Below are 26,557 nucleotides of genomic sequence, written 5' to 3'. Positions count from 1 at the left end.
TTTCTGGGTCGACTGCATCAACGGAGCTGTAAAGCCTACCAAGTTGAGAACGAGCAGACCAAATGAAAAAGGAAACTACTTAAAATAGTGATTGATACTTGTGGGTCCCAAATTTCTCTCTCGAAAGCAAAAAATCTAAAGCAAATCTCAATTCACTTCAACGACTATGCCGCTGTCGTGTAGTCGTCACTGACTGATTCCGGTAATTTCTTCTCCGGTGAACTATCTAGTCTCTCCTCTTTGACTTGATGGATTATGTTGCCACTGATTCTCGTCAGAGCTCCGTCGCTTTGAATTCTCCTCTCACGACGGAAGATGTAACTCAAACCTTGCATCACTCTTCTCCGCCTCTGACAGCTCCTGTCTCTACTCCTTTTGTTCCCACTATTGGAGCATGGGCAAAACCACCTAAGATCATCTCAGAAGCTGTGTCTTACCGTCACGAAACTCTAATTCCAATAGAAAGAGGCAAATCTGATCCGGCTTTAGACATCCTTCCTCCAGCGATTAAAGAGGATGGACAACTACGATTTCCATGGGCAGCAAAGATGGACCCTTCCATCCGAAATCTCCATCGAACAACAACACCAACTTACATGGAAGATGGCACCCCCAAGGTACACATTCCAAATCATGTCTTGTTGAGAGGGCTTGAGAATCAACAAGAATATGTGATAGGTCAGTTTAATCGTTGTCTTACACCATCTGGAAGTTTCATCAATGCAGTGGCTAATAGAATTTGGGGGAAAAAGTGTAAAAATTTTTCACGAAAACTTGGGGAATCCTCTTATTTGTTTCATATTCCGGATGCACCAACTAGAGCCTGGGTTTTACAGCGTGGTGTATGGCACATTGATGATTGCATCATGTTCGTTGCTCCATGGACTTCTGCTGATACATTAGCTCTGCCAGAGATCACATCTGTGCCGGTCTGGGTTACGCTAAAAAAAATCCCTAGTCGTCTTTACTCGCACTGGGGAATCAGTTGGATAGCTTCAGGTTTAGTTGAACCTATGGCTACCGATAAACCAAGGTTGGATCTGTCTCTAATGGGAGTGGCTAAGCTCATGGTTGAAGTTGAGCTAGAAAAAGGATTTCCAGATAGAGTTGTTGTCGAAGACAAAAGAGGCAATGTCTCTATAGTGGATGTGGAGTATTCTTGGCTTCCATCAAAATGTAGTAAATGTGGGTTTGTAGGCCACAAAGAAACTAGATGTCTTCTCCTCTCTCAAGCAGCTGTTGCAGTGCTAGGTGCAGGTTCTGTTTCTGCCTGCACTTATGTCTCCCCTACTCGTTCAGTTGAAGCTGCACTTGGTGAGACTATAGTCCGCACACCCTCACCAGCCTTTGTCGCTGGGCATACTACTACTACAGTTGAAGCTACTACCATCACCACTGCCTTATGAAATCCCATTCCCATCAACACCGAAGTTGTATTGTCATCTTCTCCAATGGTATTTGTCCCATTTTCAAAACCTTGTTCAAGTTCCTTGCAAAATGAGTTTGTGCAGGAAAATATCGTAGGAAGTAATCAACTTGCTAACTTCGATGTTGGAGATTATGGTTATGAGATGGGTGATGAATCCTCTTAACGTACCCGGGGAGGAAGGACAATCAAACCTACCCAGAAACTCCAAGATCAATAGATTACGGTCAGAGGACGAGGCAAGCATGGTCGTGGTGGTCGTGGCAGTCGAAGATGATCGATCCAGAAAATAGCTAGAGGATTAACTTTCGAGTTCCCACTAGTTCTATCTTTCTCCTTTTAAAATATGCTTTATTGTATAATTTCCCATTGCTTTATTTTCAAAAACTATATGATCTACAAATCATATCCCTGTATTATTTTTTATGCATTTTAATTGAAAACCTTTTAACAAAAAAAAACTACTTAAAATAGAAAAATGTTGAAAAACAACCAAATGGTCAAATAATAATACCAAAGAAATGCCAAATCCACGGGAAAGCATATCAACCAGTGCTGTTAGGTGCAATGCATCCCCCAATTTCAAAAATTGTATGATGAATGAAAATTGAATTTTTTTTTTTTTTTTGATGGCACCACCAACTTGCTTTACTATCTCATTAAATTCGGCAAATGCTCTATTTATTTTCATTAATATTATCATTTTATATTGTTACACCAAATATTTTAAACCATTAAACCATCAAATTTGTGGTTTGTAGTGCGATACATAATTTTTTGCAGGGAACTAAAACTGGCTAGTTGTAAAATTATATTAAAATTTATCAGTTAATTAAATTGAGTTATAGCTTTTATTCCCTTTATTTATTTGTTTTCTGTTCATTATCTTTCGAATCAATTGTTCCTGCTACCTTTTTTTTTATTTTGAACAAAGTTTCTGCTACCTAATTAATGAGAATTTCTTCTATTTTCCAACATAATTCAATTATTTTAGTTAATAGTATGAATTTTTAGTTGTTATTTTGATTTTAAATATTACTGTTTTATTTTTTGTAAGTTTGTGATTTTCTCAAGAAGAAGAATTTAGACAAAAGGACCTCCTTCCTTGGGAACTCCAAAGACAATGTACAGAAAAGTACATCAGCCTCCGGTCTCCGTCAACATACCTATAAACATCTAAATAGCTTTGGGATGTTCATGCATCTACCTTTTTTCCTCGTTGCTTGCAGTAAAATATTTCTTAAGCTTTTATTCTTCCAGAAGTTTCAGTACAACTAATGATAATCATGTACCTAGATTAAACTTGAACATTTTACAATTTACTTGTTACAATGGAGTCTAACGAAAGCAATAGATTTTTATCAGCTTCTAAATTCACATAATGGATTACATTGTAGATTCTAAAAAGGAAAAACTTACTTATATATTTAAAATATTGGAACGTAAAATTATTAAAACTAATGAGGATGGTAAAATATGAATAGAAGAAGAAAAAAGAGAGGCCAAAACAGTAATCATTGTAGACAGAAGGAGTAACAATTATGGTTGAAGCAACCAAACACGAAAGAGAGTAAAAACAAGGCAGGAGTGTGAAATTAGATGATTATTTGAATCAAGACATATAGACATAAATCACAGCTGTGGCCTGAAACCGGCACTTTGGAATTACCCTTTTCTGCACATTTCTTGACATGCATTTATATATCCTTCCTTCTAAATTCTAATCCAAATCCTAACTCCCAATACCTTTATTAATTAGTCTAACTTTTCTCAAGTGGGTTTTATTATTTCTTTATTTTATTGTAACTTGGGGTCTTTTACTTACTTTGGACAGGGTCAATAATAGGGTGTACATACAATCATCGACAAAAGTAAAAAAAGTAATACTACTATTACCACTAATCAAAAACATTAACAATTATTATATTTTTTTGTCAACATAATCATAAATACCTAAACCAATAAATACACATTTCACAAAATAAAAATATATTACTCCCTCCGTTTCAAAATATAAGATGTTTTAGTAAAAACACGCATATTACAAAAAATTACTTTTTAAAAGTTTATCCAATCATAAACAAGTCTGCTTAATATAAAATATAAATATAATCTAAAAGTTGAATAGAAAGTTGGAAACATCCTATATTATAACAAAAATACTTCTCTAAACTTCCTATATTATGAAACGGACGGAGTACTACTTAGTAGTAAAAAAATCAATCAGGAAAAGTGTTGAAAATATACATATTTTGGATTTTTATTAAATTTTGTATTTACATCATTTAGCTATGAAAATTTTGAAATCTTGTTGGGGTGTCAAAATATATAAGATATAAATACATGTCTACATAGACATTTCAACTTTCCCAATTGCCACTATATATCAGACACAAAAAGCAGAGAAGGATCTAATAAGACATTTCTATAAAAAAAATAGTTGGTAAACTAATGGAAAATGAGGGTTCATGATCAACGGCTGAGATTTGATGTCACACCCAAACCAATGGGTTTGACCGGAAGTTCTTTGATCACGGCAAGATCCGTCGCAGTTCTTCTCTTTATCTCTCTCTTTCTTCTGATTCTTCCGCCGTTCCTTCCGCCGCTTCCACCGCCCCCGGCGACACTCCTCCTCCTTCCTCTCCTTCTCATGGTTCTCCTTGTTTTCTTGGCTTTTTCTCCTTCTAATGAGCCTAGCCTTGCCGTGGATTCACTCGACCCCTGACGTCCGCGACTTGCGCACCGTATGTACATACATATATATATATGCATTACACCAAATACCTACAAGTGTGTTGATATGTGTATGTGTATTAATGGCTTTTAGTTTCGTGCAAGTTAGATCATGCGATAGATCTCCGAGTAAATTTAGCGTTTAATTACTTTCTTTGAGCAATTAATTTTCTTTTTCTTTTTTATTCGTTTCTTTCTTTTCTTATTTTGTAGAAGAATTCTTTCCTTTTTTTAATCAGTCACATTATGAATTAAAGAAGAATATTTTAAAAATTAAGTCGAAGCTTTCTTGTTATATACTGTATGTTTTTTTTTTTGGACAAAGTACGTATGAGTACTTGTAGTATATGTTTATCTCTATTTCCTTTTTTTTTTCCTTTCACTTTCTCTTTATTTCTAATTTCTTGCAATCCGAACTCTTTTTCGGGAAATTAAATACTGACATCATTTTATCAAGTAATAAATAACTAATAAGAGTATGTAATCCGATGTTACTGAATTGAACCAAATTTGGTTTTAGTTCGGATCCAAACTGTTTAGCAAATAAAGCAAAAAAAAAAAAAAAAAATCTTCTATCTAATCTTGAAATTATATACGATGACGATATACTTTTAAACCTATATACAACTAAGTTGTCAAGGTTGCATCGATTTCTGCGGAAGGTATAAATCTTCCTATCATGCGATACAATCGGTTTGGCGTGGCCAGTTCTAATTCTGGTAAAATAATGGAAGGAGACTGCGCTAGGAGCTCACCGACTTAATTCCAAAGGCAAAGAAAGAATACACCGTCACGAATAATTTGATTGAGGACATATGTCGTTGGGCGAAAAGCTTTGCATTTATTGATTTCAAACCGGTTCCCCGCCAATGTAATGAAGTGGCAGAGGCAGACTCTTTGGTCAAAATGGCTTCTCGACAAAAGGAGATCTCCAGACTCTATCACTTATGTTTATATTTAAATTGATTGCTGTTCAAAAATTATGTAAATGTTTTTCCAAAACATCATACATGCATTACTTGAAGTAAAAAACTAAATTAAACCAAAAATGGTCAAGCTAGGATGTATAAACTTATAAAAAATATATATAAAACAATCCAGAGAAAAATATTGAAAATGATAGACCTCCTATTTTATAAGATGTCTAGGAATTTTTCTTTATTTTTTAAAAATAATTTTCTATACAAATTTAAATATACTAAACATTTTGTGATCATCTATATATATATAAATATGTTTATATAATTGGTTAATTTTATACTAAAAAATCAATATTTTTATAAAAATGTGAAATATTTTTTTATACGTATCTTTAGCTGAAACATCTTATAAAATGGAAAATGTGAAATATTTAATAATGTGACGCAAATTACTTGATAACTGCAAGTCAGTAACATCACAATTTGTAATAAGTACACTGTTTATCATATTACATCGATCACTTGTTTATTTAATATGAATGTATGTTTGTTTGTACATCTAGATTTTTCATTGGGTCTGGTGTGGACCACACCTATGTTATTACTTATTAAATAGGGAATCGTCCTTTGGTGTCCGAGAGACAGACTAAGTGGATGCGCCATCTGGTCGTCATAAGCCATCGACACACAGTTAGATTCTTTTAATATGGTCAAAAGTGATTTCTGATTTCTGATTTTTTTTTTTTTTTTTTAAGATCTGTCTTATTTCTTAAGTTTGATTCCCCCTTCGTTTCCTTTCCCCCTAATTTCTTCAAAACGTAAGATTGCTACTCTTACTTTGGTCATGCGTACAGTGAACGTCGACTGTTAAAGTTGATGTACCAGAAAAAACAAGAAGCATGCTCCTTCTTCGTGTATCAATGTTCTTATCAATCAATTTATTCCATTTTTGAATTATACACCCAATAATACATATGTACTGCAGTGCATAGTATCGACTATTTGGTCTAGACTCTAAACCTATATAGCAATTAGCAACACTGGGTGAATTGTATCACAGCATATACAAGTGTTGAATCATTCTTATCGCTGTGCCAATATTGCTTTTTGCAAATGAAGAGAAGTTATAAATTTGAATTTGACTTGTACGTAGGCACGACGGCTGGCAGGTAAAAGAGTTTGTAACTCATGATTGTGTAACGACTAGCCAATATGTGAGCATTATCTTATGTTATATCATGAAAAATAGTTTGGGGATGAGCATTGTCGTCGGTCTAATGATATAACTCAAAGAAGAACTATGTAAAGTTCAAAAAGAAAGAAGAATTGACTTCACAAATATCATGCATGCATCTATTCACACACTACGTTCCAATTTTCCAACAAGTGGATTTAAAAGAAAACAGTTTCAAATTAAATTTAATCACGAAATGGTGACTACATTTTATTGATGTTGTTATAATCACTCAAAATTGAGCTCTTCAACTTTGTAATCATCATCCATATGATATGAGATCATTTATCCGGGGAAATAGTGTAGGCGAGTTTTGAGACAATACGCAAAACAGAAAGGAGATTTGACCAAATTGAAGTAAGAAAAAAAGGAACAAAAATAATTAAATAATCTTTATCATCGCTTTATAGAAGAGTCTCTATCTATCGACAAAACAAAAAGCATACGAGAAGGCATTTAATTTGTCCACACAAATCAGATCCACTGCACCTATACATACAGGTGAGTTTGATAGCATACGTCTTGAAATTCTGCTCTTTATTATTATTAATTTTTTTTTTGTTTGGTCACGAGATTATGGGCTTTAGTGACTCAATCGTAACCTTAGGGATAATTCCGAGAAAAGGAAGGAATACAAAAAGTTCGGATAAATTGTGTGTGAATAACGACGTTAAGTGATGATTACGTGACTCATCATATAATCCCTACACACGGAATGTACTTGTTTTACAAATTCACATTCAAATGTTTGGAACTCTTATGGGTAGAGAAGTGTTACATATGATTATAATTTGAACATTACTCCCTCTTTCAAATGTTTTGGTTTAGTTTCTTTTTACAAAATAATATTTAATTTCATTCCGTTATTAAAAAGATTTTAAAGTATCAAATACATTTATAATTTGTATATAGAAATTTGTATTATATATATAATTAAGTTAAATGTTCAAACTGATGGAAACTAACAACTATATTTTTTAACAAAATAATGAAGTGTAAAAAATATGGATGACTAATATAAAATTATCTATTGATGGTTTTCTCTTTGAGATTAATTTAAATCAAGATTAATTGGTTTGATTCGGATATTGAAAGAAAGCGAGATATTTCTATGCATGCATCAATACCCGAATGAAACTAACCTTCATTGTACCCTATTCTATTCTTAGTATCATCATTTTCGGTAATCATTTTTTAAAACTTCAAAATCTTGGAAAGGTCTTAATTTACCTAACAATATTAAAAATCTGTATTATATATATATATATATATTTACAAAATGGAACAAATATTTTTTTTTTTAAACATCTTATATTATATTATGGAACATAGAAAATATATTATCACATCTCTACAAAAGAAAGAGAACAGCTCGAGTACATTTTTTATGGGGTACGTTGGTATAAAAGAAGAACCTATGAGAGAAACTATGGAAAACAAAATGTAATAGACAAGCAACTATGTTAATATATCCCCACTTGCCTAAGACCTTCTTTATCCGGGGTTCATAAGAGAGCTCTTAGTCTTTTGGTAAAAAAAAATTAATCAGAAATGAAGAAAAATTATAAGATCTCTCTTTATATATAAGAGATTGAAACTTGGTTTAAAGGGTGATACGTGTCGCCATTTTGTTGGTCGAAAGAATAATACAAAAGAGAAAAAAAAAACATTTCCTGTTCGATTTTTTTCTTTTTTCCTCTCTCTCTCTCGGTTGCGATTGAATCGACAAAACGATTGATGAATTTGGAATCAGAAGCTTGAAGGTTTTGAATCGAAAGACCTGGAATCAGAAGAAAGGTATGAATTCGAAGGGTTCTCTTATATAGTAGACTCGAATTTTATTTATGTTAAAAATTAAAATTAGGGTTCTTTGATTTATGTTAGAAAATTAGGATTATTGCAATGTCTTCAGATATGATGTTGTTGTTTAACTCGATTGTATGATATGGATGCTTTCTTGTGTTTTTGTAATCGGTTTCAATTATGATATGAATGCTTTCTTTTGTTTTTGTAATCGGTTTCAGTATTATTGCAGTTGTGTTTTTTGTAATCGGTTTCTTGTTATTGCAGATGTAAAATACCTTATGTGTGGAATACTTTTGTGGAAATTGATGGGTCAAGTCGATATCTTTAACCTGAGTACCAAACATCTTCAACTCTGTAGATTCATGAATAATGGTATTGCATAAACTTAATAAGTGTGTTCATAGTGACATCTCTGATGAAACAAAACCCTTTGTTTTTTTCTATGTGATTCTATCTCTCAGGCTTGCTTTTACTAATGAGAGTAATCGCAGTGAACACACTTATTAAGTTTGTGTAATCGTGCAGCTAGTAATTGCAACTCTGTGTAATCTCCTTTTGAATTGTCAATGAAATTATTAATTTTTGTTATTGATCATATTGCAGTGAACATGGTAGCTTCTCAAATGATCCGAGGTTGAACAATGCGGTGGGACATCTTCTTTATTCCTCTATTCTTGTACTTTACCATGGCTGGTGAGTTTAGCTTTCAATTCATTATAATTCAATAAACCATTTGCAGAACGGTATCTGCCTCAAATTGAAAAAATCTGTGAAGCTGTTGAGAAAGTTGTGGTTTGATGTGGTGTTGTGGAGGTTTCAGAGCGGTGGTGTTGTGGAGGTTTCAGAGCGGATCCGTTTGAGGCTTTGATGTGGCTCTGTTGGTGGCTCAGTTTATGTTGCCTTGTATGTAGCTGTTTGTTGTTTGTAGTTTTTTTTGTTCAGGCTGCGACTTTGGCGAAGTGTGGAGGAGTTAATGAGCTTTTGTCACCCCTGGGGGAAGTGTGTAGGGGAGTCTGATGTTGTGAGTAAGGTGGAGTCGGCTTATCCATCTCTCGTGCTAGCAGCAGCATTGGATTCTGATAAGCATTTCCCAAGCCGCTAGCATTGGATGCTGCACATATTTCTAGCGTTTGAGCTCCTATGAACAGAGATGCAATGAAATGCATTGTTAGTGTTTTTGTGAGATCCTATGAACAGAGATGGATGAGAATGGTGTGTATAAATGCTGCAAAGATAAGCTTGTTTGTATTGATATCAATCCGGTTGAGACAGAAATCCGTTTGATGCAGTCATTGACGGTCTTCTCTTTCCCTTTTATTTTATTGTTTCTTTTAGATCAGCTAATGTCTCTCTTTGTTGCAGATCATGAGGAACCAGCTAATGTCTCTCTTTTACGGTCTCCTGTTTCTCAATGGGAAGAGGCCGTGGCAGATGCACACAAAGCAATTGAGTTGGATCCTTCACTGACCAAAGTTTATCTAAGAAAGGGTACGCTATTGCTATTTCCTCCTATGTGTTAGTCATGTCTTTTAAGTTTTAGTGAGAGTTAAAATCTATCTGATTCCTTTGTTTGTCATATTAGCAGTTTATGTGGTTTACAGTCAAGTTATTAATTCAATAGTTCATGTTTTGGTTTTTGTATTTGTAGAACTGCTTGTATGAAGCTTGAAGATTATCTGACTGTGAAAACAGCTCTTGAAAAGGGTGTTTCCATTGCAAATGGACCTAGTGACTCCAAATTTAAGAAGTTGATAGATGAATGCGATCTGCAAATCACAGGTATATTCTTAATGCTTTGTTCTTGTTTTCTGGGTATTGTTTGCTATGTTGTTAACACCGACTTTGGTGAACAAATTGTGAGTATACTGCTCTTGAGAACCAAACTTAATGAAGCTTGATAAGTGATTGTGTAATTTTTTGGTATTTGTTTTGTTATCTGCAGCTGAGTGTTGCGATTGATGTTCGTGGAGAGGAGGCGTATTATCTGCAACCGAGATTGTTGGAAAGGTCATCTTTCTCTAGCCAAAGTTCTGAGATACTTGATAAGGATCTTTACAAGGATCATGAAACTATGTATGTTTTACTCTTCTCTTCAAATGAGTATCTCTTTATGTTTTTCTGTAATTCGCTTCATTCTCTCTGTGTTTATCTTGTTTGCTTTTCATGTATTACGTTTGTTCTGCAAATTTATTCATCTGAATTTTTTTGTTTACGCACAAAAATGCGTTCAAACACGAACTTACTTTATTGGAGATGTTACTTATCCTAATGTTGTGCAATTTGTTGGAGCTGTTACTCAAAACTTTTAAATTTCAAAAAACTATATTTTCAAAATAAGAGACCAATAATTATATACTACCATTTGAGGATATAATTTTAATTAAGAGATCAAGAGTTCTTAGAATTTAAACAGTATGCAATTAATTCATAAACAATTCAAACAGTATCTAAGTATCCTAATATATGAACCTCCAATAATCTTGCTCTAAGAAACAAGCCTCAACACTGACACTATATACAAACAAACTTTTATATTTGAAGGAAAAGGAAAAAAAAAATAATAAAAAAGACATATTTTTTGATTAGCCGTTGAGAAAGACCTAAAATGGACAATCGCAATAAATTGGGTTAAATGTATATGGTGGAATAAGATGAACTAAATACACTTAAAACGACTTGATTTTCAGATTCAGAGTATCAAACACACTCTCTCCTATAAATTCACCAACCCCTCCTTACGGTTTCAGTCATCTAAATGCACATTAATGGAAACTAATTAAAGCCGCCACGTTAATACGTAGCTAGCCTCCTACCTTTGTCAAACGTCCCTCCATATTTTAGATTCTTGGTTTTGTTTTTCCAACAACCTCTACTTTAATCATTTATGACAAGTACTACTATCTTACGCTGTCAATATAACTTTAGATTCCATTTTCTTAAAATGTGTTTACTTTATCGTAATTCCAGTTTTCACTTTATAATTTTTTATTAACAATAGAAAATTGATTGAGGGTATTTTTTTGTTTCCTTTACAATGTGTGAAAAAATAATTTGACATTTATTTCAAATGGAGAGACTATTTTTTACTAAAGTAGAGAGAGATGAAATATGTATTACTATTAATTTATTAATAATATTTCAAATAAATATGTTAAATGAAAATAAAAAGAACGATATTTGTCATTGGGCGAATAAGCAAATAGTGTTGCTCAGTGCATGAGCTTCACTTGTAAGCCGTAACGTCTTTCTCTCTCACACACATAAAAAAGGAAAACGAACAAAAATGTAATTACAAAAAAAAATAAAAATAAAGAGAGTTATTGAAAACCTATACGACAATATATATACACACACACAAACATATATGTGCAGGAACATAGAAAGAAAAGAGAAGATTTATATACAAAAGGAGCATAGCTAGTAATGTTTATGATCGGTGTGGTGATAGTTCTATTAGCGGTTCTTCCGGCCGTTCTGCCACCTCTTCCGCCCCCTCCGTTGATTTTGATGGGAATTCCGGTGGTGCTGATGCTAATGCTTATTTACTTAGCCATTTGTTATCCACCTCATCAATCTCATCTTCTCTCTTCTTCTTCTTCTTCTTCTTTTGACACTACTCATTACTCATAGTCATGTAATGTGAATATGTGATGATAGTGCGAGACAATATAATGTGCTATTCGATCCAGATGACACAACGCACATATGTGAATGCGTCGTCGTTTGATGGGTTTTGGGTTCTTTGTTTCATTTGACGATAACTGTTAAATCCATGCAGTATCCGGACCATTTGATTCAAAATTAGATCTTTTCCTTGTTTATTTTTTTTTTTTTTTTTTCATTTTCTTCGTTGGGGGATTCAAATGGGATCTTCTGATCAGAGTCATTGTAAAATTTGTAGTGTAATCTCTAATTTTCTAATTAATCAAACCATTTTCTATCGATTCAAGAACGAGAGATATATCATCAGACCGTATATAATATTTTTTTAGCACTCAATGATCACAGATTCGAGTTTCTGAATTATACACTGAAATTAAAAATGTTGCGTTATAGAATTATACATGCAATATGAATGATATTCGATTATTTTTTCCTTCATTTTTAAAAATTTACTAGTAATGTAACGCCACTCATTAGTTAAGGAATCAGCACTCACGGTCTTGAATCGCTTGGGATTTGACGGAGGGGACGCTCGTTAGGAAACTTCAAACCGTTTTATATATTTATTTCAGCGTTACAATTAAATAAAAATACATATAGGGAAAAGGCTATTAAATGCATCACGAAATAAATACTACTAGAAAATTTGGCCAAATACATACATGCTATACTTTTACGTACGTATATATTGTAATTGACAATACTGTATATGCTTCCCGATTCACTTGCTGATTTTTTTTGTTCTCACATAGTGTAATTGATTACATAGGTTGGTTTTCGTTTTACTCCATCGAAAAATTTCTTATAATAACGTAATATACAATAAGGTTATATATGGTTATTTCCGATTTATTCTATTGAAAAGGTTTTTCACTTTCTCATATAGTTTTTTTTTTTTTGACAATTAGTTAGTTCTTTTCTTTTTCCACGGTCGTTAGTTATTTGACTTATATCCTTATTAGAGATATAATTTGTAGGTAAGGACGCTTTAATTTGGGATGGTTATAGGTGGGCCAACGAAATGAACGTCAATAGTATTGATTCAAGTAGATTATCACCCTGCGGTACATCTCGGGACAATTTTTTTCTGCGGTACATCTCGGGACAATTTTTTTTCTGATTTTTTTTATTAATATACTATTTTAATACTAATTTTGCTAATATACTTCTCTTTTGTTAATTTTAGTGATTTAGTATATAATTCGTGGTATACCGTACAACAATTGTTGTTTAATACAATTTTAATTAAATCAGTTTGATTCGACATATTTTATATTGGTATTGTTAAAATAGTAAAATAAGGATTAAACCCGTATTAAAATATCATATTAATGATATTTTATTTTTTAATATTATCAATTCAATCATGTAATGTCATATAACCCGTCATGTAATATAACTCGTTTGTGTTATTTTGAAAATTCAATATGTTTAAATATTCATAATTTTAAACATTTTATTAAGTTTAGATATATCAGTTTCAAATTATAAACTTCTTAAAATTTTATAATTTACTATATATGTATGTTGAACACACAATTTTTATATTAATTGAGTAATATATGTTTGTTTTAAAAAATTAAGTCACAATATATACAGAAAAATACACATTTTATTAACTTTATGTATTATATGATGATTCACTAAATTTAAAATTTAAAATCAAAAAAGATGATAGGAGAATAATTCTTTTTTATATGGAATAAATCTTCTAAACATCTATATTAATTATAGAATATTATATATGAATATTTAAAATATTTTAATTATGTTTGATTATAAAGATAGTAGAGAGGATTAACTAAACTTGTTTAGAATATGAACATAAGCATTAAATAACAATAAATGCAAAAACTTTCCTAAAAAGTATTTTTGAGTAAAAACTGCTGCAAAAATACTAGTATAGATACTCATTCGTGAAAAGATGGTTTTAAAAGTTTGATTTAAATCTAGTACTAATAAACTTTGTAAGCATCATTAATTGCTGACTACCGACTGAACAACAGCTAAATACTTGTTATCTTCTTGACATTTTTATCTCGAAATATTGTGTTTCATTCGTATCGAAAACGAACAGTCAAAATAAACGGCAGAGATAACACAGAATTTATAGAAAGATACAATGTATAGTACTGTTGGTTAAGGAGAGGAAGATAAGAGAAGACGTAACGATTTCTCTCGCAAATGCACTGAACTTACGCTCTCTTGCCATTTTTTTGTTGTTGTAAAATTAGTAAATGCTGACATCTTCTTCTTCTCTGGCTTTCGGTGAGTATGCAATGAACGTGTCAATTCCGGTTTTTGGTGCTTAGAAAGAACTTTCGATTTATTTTGGTGTTTATAAGAACTTTCTATATTCAATAGATTGGAAAATTTCACGGGACACGAAAAATAATACTGACGTTAAGAGACGGACGTTCACACGTGTCAGCTATACCTCTGTTTTGAGACACAACAGAGGGAAGTATAAACATTAAAAAACTTAATGGAGTTTATTATTGTCAACGAACACACACGTACCTTTCTCGTGACCCATTCATTCATTTGGGGACACACATCGGTTTAAACAAACTGTGTCTTTTAAACTTTTTAAAACGTTCAACGTACATGCATTACTAGAAAATCTCAACAGATTTTTTTTTTTTAAGTTAGGAAATTAAATTACTTTCAAAATGCATATCTTTGTATACACAAGAATTATATTTTCTTCTAGTACAAATACATATCAGAATATTTCAGCTCATGCATATATCTCAAGAGTCTCTTACATGTTTTATTTTTTCATATTTACCGACGTGGAGAGACTACCAATAATTTGACCAGAGAAAATCGAAGTGATTCGGACTAATCAAAATAAGTGGTCCATAAATAAATAAAAAACCTAAAGATTAGTTCTGTTAAAGTTATCCATATTAAATCTAACATAAACCAACATTTGAATCTAAGCTGAACCAACTTTTATTCTAAATTCATTTACCATTAGATTTAATTTTTAGTTTGACCACTAATTTTCTTCTATATCACATACTTAGATAAAATCTTACCTTGAAAAACCAAATACAAGACAAGCTGGACATTCGTTTTATTATTAATGTCCGAGCAAACTAATAGAAAGATAAAACAATCCAGTCCAAATCCATGTCAAAATCAAATGGAGAACTTCTCACCACCAGGACTTGACTGTACAAAAGATGAACAAGATACCAAGGATCAAACTGTTTACTTCTGTGCATATGTGTTTGAAATCTGTTCTTCATCTCCGGTGCTTGTTTTCAGGATGTGGTCGGAGTTAGCCTCAAGTGTGTCTTCTTCACTCGGCGGTACAAGTTGCCAGAACATTCCTAGATACTTGTCCCATTCCTCTACAATCATTGCTCCTTTGCTGCTTCCCGTTTTCTCCTATCATAATAGAGCGATTCATGAGATGAATTGTATCCGTGACCGTGAAGAGACAAGAAAGAGAGAATTAGTTAGTTACCGCATGAGCTTGGATCAGGCTCTTAAGTTGTGTTTGTCCCACTGGTGAAGTCACTCTTTGGATCTTCACTATCTCCTTGTTCACCTGTTCATTGCGTTTATTTCAATGTTTCACAAACTTTAGAGAAAAAAGTTACCACATCTATTAGCAGACTTTGTAATGTTAAACCTTAGGGAGGAGTGTATTGTCCTCGTCAAGGATATATGCCAGTCCACCTGTCATCCCGGCGGCTACGTTTCTACCAACTCTGCAGTTTCAGAGAGAAACGATAATGACCTTCAGCGTTTAAGACTATTCAGTTCTAGGTTCTGGTTTAGGGCTCAACGCTGAGAAAATGAGGTGTTACTTACTTCCCAAGTACAACGACACAACCACCAGTCATATATTCACAGCAATGATCTCCAGTGCCTTCAACTACAGCTTGAGCTAGAGAGTTTCTAACCGCAAATCTCTCTCCTGCTTTGCCTCTGACAAATAAGAACCCACCAGTTGCACCATACAGACAAGTGTTTCCTACAATAGTTGCGTCTTCAGGGCGAAAACCAGTCGATTCCACTGGTAATATCACAACTTCACCTCCGGCCATTCCCTTGTGAGGTAAAAGTGTACATCACGAGACCATTCATACAAAATATTGTCGAAAGAAAATATCGAATTTGAGACACACCTTTCCCACATAGTCGTTGGCTTCACCCACAAGACGTATATTCATTCCAGGAGTTAGGAAACATGCAAACGATTGGCCAGCACTTCCGGTGAACCTATAGGGGTACATAGTGGATTGTGAAAGTTTAAAACATGCATATCTCATTAAATATCTATTCAAAATTTGGATGGTATTTTTCTTACGTTAGGTTCAGTTGTCCAGCAAAACCTGTGTCTCCGTATTTCTTCGCAATCACCCCAGCAATCCGACCGCAAACAGCACGGTCCACGTTGTATATACTCATGGTTTTGTCAACTGTTTTTTCATTCTCAATTGCATCCATTATCTGGGAAGCAACCAAAAAGTAAGTATTAGAGTATTCTTGCATATGTACAAGAGTTTACTCTACCATACATACAGTAAAACCTCTTTCTTTGAAAGTCTAGGCTCTTCTAAAGTAAAAGCAGTCATAAACAACTAAACAAGGTTGTTTTGAGATTTGTGCATAAGCTACATAATCAATATGTTTAGTTCAAGAGTCAACAAGTAAGAAACTAATATATAGTCTAGTTCAAGAGTCAACAAGTAAGAAACTATGCTTACCTCTGGATCCTGAAGTAGAGTATCATCAAGAACAGGACCATTTGAGTGAACCTCCTGCTTCCTAATGGAAGTACTGCTTCGTTTTGGCAGCCCAGCCGACTGAAAATTTTGAAGAAGAAATAAGATTTACACCAATACAGGTTGCAGGTAGGTGTATGCACAATAAAAACAATAAGTACAGTTCTTGACTTACAGATAGGAGATAACTGAGGTCAAGATGAGTTTTTACGAGAGAGATATCCCTATGCTTTAGCAAATCTGTCCGCCCAATTATATCATCCAATTTTTCATACCCCAACTGAGCTAGTATCCCCCTCACCTACGAAATTTAGATGAAATATTGAGTGCTAAAACCAATGAAAATTACATATAAGTGAAAATTTCTCGAAGATCACCTCCTCTGCAATATACAAGAAGAAATTGACAAGATCACCGGGAAGACCAGGGAAACGTGCACGCAGTTCCTCTCTCTGTAACCGAATTTAGAAAAATCTTAGCAGAAAATGGTTATCAATTGGAAAAATATATATTAACAACTAAAAAGAGAGTCCACATTACCTGACTGGCAACACCAACGGGGCAGTTATTAGTGTGGCAAATACGAGCCATAATACACCCTGTGGCAATCATGGCCAGAGTACCAAATCCATACTCATCAGCGCCCATAGCTGCAGCTATCAACACATCAACACCACTCTTGAACCCACCATCAACCCTGATAATGACTCTTTCCCTAAGTCCATTTCCAATAAGAGTCTGCAAAAGATTGAATCTTAGCCATTAATAGACATCAAGGAGTTAATAGGAGACTACACAGAAAAAATTAAGTTGATAAACATGGTCAACCAAAATGAAAATAACAAATTCTCATTATGAAGGTATATATACCTTCTGGGTTTCAGCTAGTCCAAGTTCCCAAGGGCCACCAGCATGCTTTATGGAACTTATAGGGCTAGCTCCAGTTCCACCATCATACCCTGATATCTGTAAACAAAGAAGCAAATCCATAAATCTATAACTATGTTTCTGTAACTCAAAGACACACAAATGAACATATACAAAAATTTTGAAAAATGGAATAAGGATCGTTAATAGATAAACTAGAAGAGACATGGAAGTGGTCCCTGAAGCCAAGTTTATACTGTCAAAGAATTGCCCCAGAGAGTGCATACTAAAAGCAAATTGATGGCAGAATTGCATGTCTTATTAGCTAAGATGTTGATTAAAGAATTGCATAATCAGAAGACTAATATATACAATTCTCTAATATCAGATTTCTGACATTAGCTTTCGCTACTTCTGAAGTGCATACCTGTATGATATCAGCATTAGCTTTCGCTACTCCTGAGGCAACTGTTCCTATTCCAGCTTCTGATACAAGCTTGACTGACACTTTTGCCTTGGGGTTGACCTGATTATTAAAATTTGTTCAGTGGGAGTGACTCGAAAAGTTGGTAAGATACTTGTAGTCAAAGAAAAATACCTGATGAAGATCAAAGATCAACTGCGCCAGATCCTCTATGGAGTAAATATCATGATGTGGGGGTGGGGAAATAAGCGGAACTCCTGGTTTAGAATTTCTGAGTCTAGCAATATATGCGCTAACTTTTTTCCCAGGAAGTTGGCCACCTTCACCAGGCTTCGCTCCTTGAGCAACTTTGATTTCCAACTGGTCCGCATTAACCAAAAACGTCGGGGTGACACCAAAACGTCCTGAAGCAACCTATGAGAATACAAAAGGTCATTTTGATGTTTGGGAAACATTAGACAGAGTATACATTAAGAATGTCCATGGAGGAAACAAAAGATGTTCCAAGTAACTTCCTCAGCGTGAGCAGACTGTACACATGTTAATATGAAATGTCCACTAGTCTAGTTGACTTCCGCTACCTGCTTAATAGCACTTGTTGCTGTATCCCCATTTCGAAGACCTTTAAGATGCGGCAGTGTTGAAGAATACCCATCAACAACATCTGTAAGCGGCTTCCAGCGGATCGGATCCTAGAAAGATCAGGCGACGATTTTTTAGCGACTATGGAGGTAAATTCTGCTTTCTGAAGTTGAAAAAAATCTGAACTAGACAATGAGTATTACCTCCCCTCCTTCCCCTGAATTGGATTTTCCGCCTAATCTGTTCATTGCAATAGCAATTGTCTCATGAGTTTCTCTTGAGATTGCTCCAAGAGACATGCCACCTGTACAAAACCGTTCCACAATACAGGAAGCAGGCTCAACCTTCCCAACCGGGATAGGCTTACGGTCACTTTTGAACTCAAGAAGATCGCGGAAAACCTACAGCAAGAATGTACAGAAATAATATTTACTTGATCCAAAGAACAGACGATCAGATATGAAGATGAGATTATTGCACTCACCGTAATAGGACGGTTGGATAAATGTTGCTGATAGACTGCATAGGCTGTCTCACTCTTTTCGCGGACAGCTTTATGAAGTAATTTAGACATTTCTGGGTTGTTTCCGTGGTATTCGCCTTTCAAATAACAAAACATACCAAATCAAAGATAATACTAGAAAGCTTCATGGGCTAACGAACAGTAGCAATACAATCCACTTAAGGAACAGATAAATAGAAAGGTGCGTCTGTGCATATGCAACCTTATTATGTAATTTATATACACTTCAAAAGCTCTATCTAACTTGACATAGTTGTACATATATACAAAGGCAGCAGGATATGTCTTTGTGGCAGGAGGGTATGCATTTGTGCATAGACATGCAAGCTCCTAACTAAAACATTTTCAGTCCAAAAAAGTACCTCCAGGCCTAAATTGAATGAAACCAAAGTTCTCTAGCCGTTTGGCTGTATCCTCAGAAAATGCCCTCACCCAGAAAGTTAACGTCTCCCTAGCCAGCTGCAAAATATAGGAGAAATTAGGAACTAGATGCCAATGGCATCTCTTTGTAATAAAAACAAATTTAAATTGGGCGAAAATATAATATGAGAAGCATTAAACAGTAGACGAGATCTCAGTCTTTATAAGAACCTTCAACATGTATAAACTCAATACTTCATAAGTATTCACTAACAATTCAGTGTTCCTGCCTTCAGAGTTTCCCATTGAACTATATGAAACTCCACTCTAGCTCTGATAATTATATTTCTCAGCAACAGTTGAGCTATTCATCTGTTAAAACTAGTCGCTTATTTAAAACTAAAGCAACATCAAGAGAGGAAAATAACAACAATACTAGCATATAAGCCTATTACAGAAGCCAAAAAATGTGTGCATATATTAGTATTGCTGTTTAGTGTTATAGATGAAAATAGCATCTAAACTGAGGTCCAGAACCTTAACATCTAAGAGGTATTAAGTTGATATCGTAAAATAATACTCCAGTAACATATATGTACTCAAACCAGGCAACTCATCAAATATCTTCGTATAAAAAGGTTTAGGGTAGGCTGACCTCATCCAAAGTTAATCCACCAATTTGAGATGCACTACCACGGAACGAGAATTCAACAACCTCATTCCCCAATCCATAAATCTCAAATATTTGTGCTCCACAATAACTGAAAAGAAAGAGCTCATGTGTTCAACAAATACAGTGATAAGGTCAAAGACAAAATAGATGGTTCAGAAACTGAACCTAGAGAATAACGAGATGCCCATCTTAGAGAGAACCTTGAGAAGACCAGTGTTAACAGCCTGTGATAGCAATTTAAAGAATCTTAGGATACCTTTCTTCCAATACTTATAAAGACGGTTGCGATATTACAACAGGGGAAGATTACAATCAATTTTGCAAACAATATAGGCATGCAAGAACGGCTTATCACCACTCGAATTTCTTTTTCTGTCAATGGTTAGAAGTTTTCTGACCTTACGATAATTCTTTTGAGCCTGTTCCATAGTTACAGTAGGCATTTTTCCGTTTCTCATCATGTTCACGGTCTTGTTGCTCAGACGCCACTGTCTACATGTCTCCAGTGCTAGGTACGGGCATATAGCACTGAAAATGGTTATAGACATAATTCCGTATCATCTTAATAGATGTGTTATCTAACAGTTGAGGAAAGCACTCTCAAATCATCATTCAACTTAAAATCAAGAATACGAGCGTATCATAAACTAAGCATAAAGGACTGAAAGAGAGAATAAACAATGTTGGTGAAAGAGCCTAATAAGGTGAAAGATTCAATGAAAAAGAAAGTAGAAACCTTGCTCCATATCCAATCAAACAGGCAAAGTGATGCGTACTAAAGCACTGAGCTGTATCTGCAATTATCGAAGCTGACATCCGAAGACCATTTTGAATCAGATGTTGGTGAACAGCACCCACAGCCAACAGCATTGGAATTGCAGGTCGAGTTGGTTCCTGAAAAAGGGATAGGCTGCTGATTTAGGAATGGACAGTGAAGTTACAAATATGTAAAGATAGCTAGAAAAGAAAATAGCACCCAAGTACGACCCTGATAATGAGCTTCAGTTTAACGAAAATTGTAATAACTGAAGGAAACTGGATAGCAGTGAAGCATACAAAGACTAACAGCGAGAATACATACCAGAACACCGTTTTAACGATGCCAACAATAACAGTTCACTAAAAAAAATCATCAGTGCAACCAGAAATATGGAAATGGTAAGTTCACATTCTAGCTTTCTTTCCCTCGACAGTTCCAATTTTGGCATGAACAAAGACAAAAATGCTGCTAGTTCGGAATCATAGCCTAGAGCATAGCTGTTAGTAGACCAAAACTTAAATGTAAAAGGAGGGCACTGTAAGAGCTGATAATCATAAATTTACATATCATACATCTAAAATCACTATTGAACGCATACACTTGGAAAATTTCATGTACCGGATTATCAGATCTGTCTGAGAGAACAAGCACTTGGGAACCATTGCGAACCGCTTCATCTGCAGCTTCACAGAGTTTTAGAAGACCCTTCTTTAAAGATCCCTCAATGCCTCTATGAATGTCAAAAAATGTGGGCAAGACTTGAGATTTTAATTGTGGATCGCTGAGCAAACCCTCAAGCTCCCGTTCGTTTAGTACAGGACCAGACAAAACGACCTGCTCATAAAATCACAAGTCTTGACAAATATGAAATCTTGCAAAAGCCAAATATTTCTAAGCCAGTACAAAATCCAAAATTTAGGCATTCTGACCTGTGAAACATTCTGAGGCCCAACCTCCAATATATTACCACGCTTTCCAATATTAACTTCAAGTGACATGACCAATCCTTCTCGAAGAGGATCAATAGCTGGATTTGTAACCTGCAAGTAGACCATGTGAAGAACCACAAAGAGCATTTCAAGGACAGTTCAATAATCTACCAAGACAAATCATGCATTCAGTTCACCAAGATCAGACGAATAAACCAGTTCAAATGCCCTCTTATGAAACGTACAAACCTGAGCAAACCGCTGCTTGAAATAATCATAAAGCATATGCGGCTTTTGAGACAATACTGCCACTGGAGTATCATCCCCCATGCAAAACGTAGGTTCTTTTCCTTGTGCAGCCATCGACTCAATTACCATTTGAACATCTTCACTCGAGTAGCCAAACGCCCTAGTTCCTCATAGTCAAGATATATCATGAATAGCCAAAATTAGTGTCTAATTCGTCATAATGCAAAACCATTGAATTATGCTGGTGAAAACCACTGATGAATATTGTACTTCGAAAAATAATCAACTTCACAACAGATGTATGTTAAGTATACAAGAAGAATAAGAGCTAAGAAAAGATTTGTGCTCTGATTTTAGATAAATAAGTAAATAACCACAGCAGATGATGGGAGCATAGAACAGACAAAACAGAAAGGCTTACTGTTGGTGTCTTAAGGTCTCGTCAGTCTCCATGATTGCTGACGAAAGAAAATTAGAAGGCCTCAGGTTTCGCAAGTTTTCACTAACCCACTTTCCATATGGGTTATAAGATGCAACCCGCTTCTTTACTTCTGTGTTTTCATATACCTGAACTCACATATTAATAATGAGATACAAAATAAACAAAAAAGCATGAGTGTTAACAAATAATGAGAACAATAAACGGTGATCTGGTGCACCAACCTGTCCACTCTCTAAGTCAACAGATATCATCATGCCAGGTCCAAGACGACCCTTCATGGTGACTTTTGATTCATCCATTGGAAGAACTCCGACCTGTATAAAGGCATCACTTAGCAACTCTTCTGCAGCCGAGATATAAAAAAATTGGTAACAGAGCCCCTGTTTATCCAAACCGATCATCTATTTGCTTTGCAAAGTATTAACTCGGCTACATAAAAATCTGTAGACAGCGAAAAAATTTTGGTTTCCTAGAGGGGATTGTAAACACTCCTAGATGTCAATCTAAATGATCACTAAGAAACTATCTTATACTGGTTATCGTATCTCAAAAAACAGTTGGAAATAACTATTCCAAAGAAGAAAAACGAAAAAACTTCCAAAGTGATTAAACAAATTGGTTTTCTGACCTGTCAGGACCAAAGCTTTAAGATTCAACTTTCAAGCATAAGCCAAATGATCTGCTGGCAATCATTACCACCATGCTCAGATGATAAAGAGCACGTACATAGAGTAAAAGACAAAACGCACCTCAGAGGCTACATAAACAACATTATCACTTGTGCGCCAATATCTAGCAGGTCGAAGTCCATTACGGTCAAGGCAAGCTCCAACAGTCTTTCCATCACTGCACCAAACAAGTCAAGATGATTAAGTTTTGGAATGTGAAAGCAGAAGAAAGAAATGCGACAGACTTTCTAGCTAGACTAGCTACCACTTTGAGCGACAAATTAACTTCAGGGTCATTTGCTCTCCAGTAGTCCACAATTGTGGATACCACCAATAAAAGAGTAGGAAAGATCTGAGTGATCAACACTTACAAGCCTTCTAGAACAGTTGTAAGTACACATTATTCTTAGTTAAGAAAACTGTTGAGGAACAAGGGCAGCAAAGAGCGTAAATCTTGCATACATGACTAAATTTCCAAGGGCAAGAAACTTCCAGGCAACTTACCTGAACAATACCAAAGCAGGTCCATCCCAGGGCTCCATCTGGCCCTTATAATAATCATAAAAGTCTACAGCCTGCAGTTGAAAATCAGATAAGAAGCAATTGGAGTTGCAACTATCCATAAAGACCAAAAGAGCAAACACAAATCAATACCTCAGGGTATTTAATCATTAAAGTCGGGTGATTTTTATACGCCTCCGGGACAAGAATCATAAGAGATTCCTCTGGAGTCCGGCCACTTCTTATCAATAGCTGCACAATTTCAATAACATAAATACATTGAATCTTGCAGCAATAAAAAAAAAAAGGTCTATAACCTAGGCCTTGTGGTTATTCTGAAGAGTGCATAAATGTATGTACTTGCAAGATGAGTTCCTATTTTTATGAAATGCTCGTCAAATATGAGAGAACATTATTTTTTGGTCAACAGTTAGACAAGTTATAGGTATGCAGAATATTGCTTAGTCCCAAACGCAAACAACACTTTCGACGCCTCTTCTTCTTTCCTCCAGAAGGGGATATTACAAAGAGAATCACAAGAGACAAACAGAAGTTTGGAGGTTAGATGACTCATACCTCTGCTGCACTGTCAAGGTTAGCGGAGTCCGAAGCCTTTGGATTGCTAATTGGACGAATATCATTTTCACGTCCATGCCAAACAGGTGATCTTAGAGATGCTTCTCGTGATGTCATCCAGTTTAGGTTCCCCTGCAAAACTTGTTAGGTTTCAGTGACGAGGACCTAGCTTAGTCTTAGATCCAACAAAGCAATTGACCAGAAGAGAAACATAACCTGTATAGTATTGATCTCCCCATTGTGTCCAAGAAACCTCATGGGTTGAGCAAGATGCCATCTGGGACTGGTATTTGTGCTAAATCTTCTATGATAGATGGCAAAAGCAGATTTATATAGATCATTTTGAAGGTCGGGGTAAAATAACCCAAGAACTTCTGACCGAAGCATTCCCTTATAAACAATGGTCTGATTGGACAAGGAGCTAAAGTAGAGCTCAGAGGCCCAACTTTCAGAAGCAACTGCTCTTTCAATCAGCTTCCTGCAAAGGTAAAGTTCTCGTTCAACGTCGTCAACTTTATCGTCTTTGACAATTCTAACAAAGACCTGTTCGGTGTTCGGCATTGTCTGTTTTGCATTATGACCCACAATGGACGGTTCTACAGGAACAGCTCTCCATGCAAGCACTTCCAGGCCCTCTTTCTCAAAAATACTTGTAATCACTGGAGAGAAATGTCAAAACATGATTTAGCAAAGGAAGATATTACATGTTAAACACAGAAATAAATAAAAACATAGCTTGGAGTGGATACCAGAACTGCAATTTCACAATCAATTTGCATAATACAACTATAATATGTTCACCTTTCTTAGCTTCTTTCCTAATGTTTTCATCTCTCGGTAAGAACAGCATTCCAACACCCGTATGCATCTTATCGAAAGAAGCCATTCCTTGCTTTACAGCCCATTCGTTAAACAGATCCCAGGGAATAGAAGTCATCAAACCAGAACCATCACCCGAAGTATTATCAGAACCACAACCTCCCCTGTGTTCCATACAACCAAGTGCTATAAGAGCATCATTTACAATATTATGTGTAGCCTTATTCTCCAAATTCGCGATAAACCCAACACCACATGCTCCCCTTTCTGAAATTATATCTTTCAAGTAAGCCACCTGCGACGATGCAATTAAACAAAATTAAAACCCCAAAAAATCATATCAAACTTCCGTAACTAAACCTATTGCAAGTGTCTAAGTTCAAGACTCGAACAAAAATTTCGTATACCCAAAAAGTCAAAACCAAAAACCTAGATCAACAGCAGATGAATATGCAAGCTTTATCTATCTTCCAGCTTAACAAGGATCGTAAAGAACCACGATTACCTTAGGTTTCAGATCAGAAAACGAAGCCGATGCATCACCAAATGGCCGGTGAGAATTAAGGATCGCTTTAACCGACAACGGAGACCTGAGGGAGGACTTCAGCAGTGGACTGTAGCCGCGAAACCCGGAGAGTTCGTTACGCCGTTTAGTCCCTTTAGAAACACAGTAGGATCCGACGAAGTCAACAGAGAAGAGAGCCTTAGTAGAACTTAATTTAGCGGAGGAGAGAAGCCGGGAAAGAGAAGACGAAGCTCCGGCGGTGCCGGGAGACTGTAGCGCCATGGATTGAAGCTACTAAAGAAGACGAAAACAAACGCCGAGAGCCGATCGGATTTCGAACTCACTACTTACTCTCTCCGTGCGACTGTTGCCGTTGTTTTTTCAAAAAAAAGTCAAAACGGAAGCAAAGATTTATCCCCTGCGGTGGAGTGTACGGTACACCGGAATCGCTGAGAAAAATCCAAAACGGTGGTTGTCGTTTCAGATCACACGGCACGAGAGCTCTAAGAGTGATCAGTGAGAGAGAGCACGACGACTACGCTGGGGACTCGAATCGCCGTCGCTGTTTTGGTTGTTGTTGTTATTGTGAAAGGTGATGGATTTTTTGATCTCCTCTTTTGTTTTTATTAGCCTTCAAACGCGATCGCGTCTTTAAAGATTTAGCGGTGCGTTTTGATGACGACTGACGCATGTGTGTGTGCCTTTACAGATACCAGAACGATTAAAATGTATAATTAATAGGCAAAAAATAAAATTATTGGCAAGTGCTTGGTTTTAATTCAAACAATACGTAATCACATATTTGTAAACCAAAATTATTTAAGCGTTTAAACAGTCGTTAATGTAATTGTATAGTATATAAGTTTAATGCTATGGGGACAAATGGGGCAGAAGAAAATAAGAGATGATTCTCTTAAGTTTCTCTTTGACAGAAAACGACAACAGCAGCAATAGTTAGAACTTGGGAACAATTATTGGAATCTTTTTACTTCTTATTTCTTTATTGAAGAAGACAAAAGATATCATCATCACATACGTAACTTACATTACCCAAATATTTGTGTTATCTTTTTTAAGTTTTTGTGCTTTCATGTCTTGTTCAGCATCCCATTACTAGACCAAGAAACTTTCAATTTTTAGGAGAAAAGAGTT

At 35.2% G+C, this 26,557-nt stretch overlaps 3 protein-coding genes and 1 long non-coding RNA gene across 21 annotated transcripts; 3 read left to right on the top strand and 1 right to left on the bottom strand.

The window, feature by feature from the left end:
• The first annotated feature begins 248 nt into the window (after positions 1-248).
• On the top strand, positions 249-1,406 carry LOC147942991 (uncharacterized). The gene has a single exon (XM_087456255.1). It carries the CDS (start codon positions 249-251, stop codon positions 1,404-1,406), a length of 1,158 nt encoding a protein of 385 aa, XP_087312381.1.
• A 2,131-nt stretch (positions 1,407-3,537) lies between these two features.
• Positions 3,538-4,436, top strand: LOC109133398 (protein ORGAN SIZE RELATED 1). The gene has a single exon (XM_019246481.2). The coding sequence runs from the start codon at positions 3,885-3,887 to the stop codon at positions 4,149-4,151; it is 267 nt and encodes an 88-aa protein (XP_019102026.1). The 5' UTR covers positions 3,538-3,884; the 3' UTR covers positions 4,152-4,436.
• A 3,308-nt stretch (positions 4,437-7,744) lies between these two features.
• LOC104793032 (uncharacterized) lies at positions 7,745-10,388 on the top strand. 14 transcript variants are annotated; one of them, XR_015559488.1, is made up of 7 exons: positions 7,745-8,110; positions 8,384-8,452; positions 8,723-8,812; positions 8,940-9,331; positions 9,482-9,607; positions 9,768-9,898; positions 10,062-10,388. It is a non-coding gene; the product is annotated as an uncharacterized LOC104793032 (long non-coding RNA). The 14 variants fall into 14 exon arrangements; XR_015559482.1 differs by having other exon boundaries at positions 8,384-8,491; XR_015559481.1 differs by having other exon boundaries at positions 7,810-8,110; positions 8,384-8,491; positions 8,723-8,765; positions 8,859-9,331.
• A 4,422-nt stretch (positions 10,389-14,810) lies between these two features.
• Positions 14,811-26,285, bottom strand: LOC104793031 (ferredoxin-dependent glutamate synthase 2, chloroplastic). Of its 5 annotated transcripts, none has more exons than XM_087454707.1 (35): positions 25,406-26,002; positions 24,883-25,195; positions 24,625-24,740; positions 24,298-24,559; positions 24,082-24,213; positions 23,659-23,757; positions 23,509-23,579; positions 23,270-23,382; positions 23,086-23,182; positions 22,558-22,650; positions 22,316-22,461; positions 21,895-22,054; positions 21,646-21,756; positions 21,335-21,550; positions 20,693-20,850; positions 20,355-20,484; positions 20,122-20,180; positions 19,939-20,044; positions 19,286-19,382; positions 18,885-19,000; positions 18,604-18,801; positions 18,400-18,510; positions 17,993-18,232; positions 17,822-17,920; positions 17,398-17,493; positions 17,068-17,265; positions 16,905-16,979; positions 16,703-16,828; positions 16,510-16,608; positions 16,110-16,252; positions 15,928-16,021; positions 15,611-15,849; positions 15,429-15,507; positions 15,261-15,344; positions 14,811-15,181 (listed from the first exon to the last, which is right to left on the bottom strand). In XM_087454707.1, the coding sequence occupies exons 8-35, from the start codon at positions 23,299-23,301 to the stop codon at positions 15,002-15,004; spliced, it is 3,582 nt and encodes a 1,193-aa protein (XP_087310833.1). In that variant the 5' UTR covers positions 23,302-23,382; positions 23,509-23,579; positions 23,659-23,757; positions 24,082-24,213; positions 24,298-24,559; positions 24,625-24,740; positions 24,883-25,195; positions 25,406-26,002; the 3' UTR covers positions 14,811-15,001. The 5 variants fall into 5 exon arrangements, with proteins under 5 accessions (XP_087310833.1, XP_087310834.1, XP_087310832.1 ...); XM_087454708.1 differs by having other exon boundaries at positions 23,270-23,379; XM_087454706.1 differs by lacking the exon at positions 23,270-23,382 and having other exon boundaries at positions 25,406-26,050.
• Between the last annotated feature and the right edge of the window lie 272 nt (positions 26,286-26,557).

This window comes from Camelina sativa, chromosome 6 (assembly GCF_030686135.1).
Source record: "Camelina sativa cultivar CO46 ecotype springtype chromosome 6, ASM3068613v1".
Classification (NCBI taxonomy): Eukaryota; Viridiplantae; Streptophyta; class Magnoliopsida; order Brassicales; family Brassicaceae; genus Camelina; species Camelina sativa.
This window is presented reverse-complemented; position numbering and strand designations above follow the sequence as displayed.

Coding starts and splice junctions, on each gene's coding strand:
- LOC147942991 (XM_087456255.1), top strand. CDS start 249: ATGGATTATGTTGCCACTGATTCTCGTCAGAGCTCCGTCGCTTTGAAT.
- LOC109133398 (XM_019246481.2), top strand. CDS start 3,885: ATGAGGGTTCATGATCAACGGCTGAGATTTGATGTCACACCCAAACCA.
- LOC104793031 (XM_087454705.1), bottom strand. CDS start 25,687: ATGGCGCTACAGTCTCCCGGCACCGCCGGAGCTTCGTCTTCTCTTTCC. Junction 22,651..23,085: donor TTGTTTATGTAGCCTCTGAG/GTGCGTTTTGTC, acceptor GCCTTTATACAG/GTCGGAGTTCTTCCAATGGA. Junction 18,511..18,603: donor ATTCAGGGGAAGGAGGGGAG/GTAATACTCATT, acceptor TGATCTTTCTAG/GATCCGATCCGCTGGAAGCC.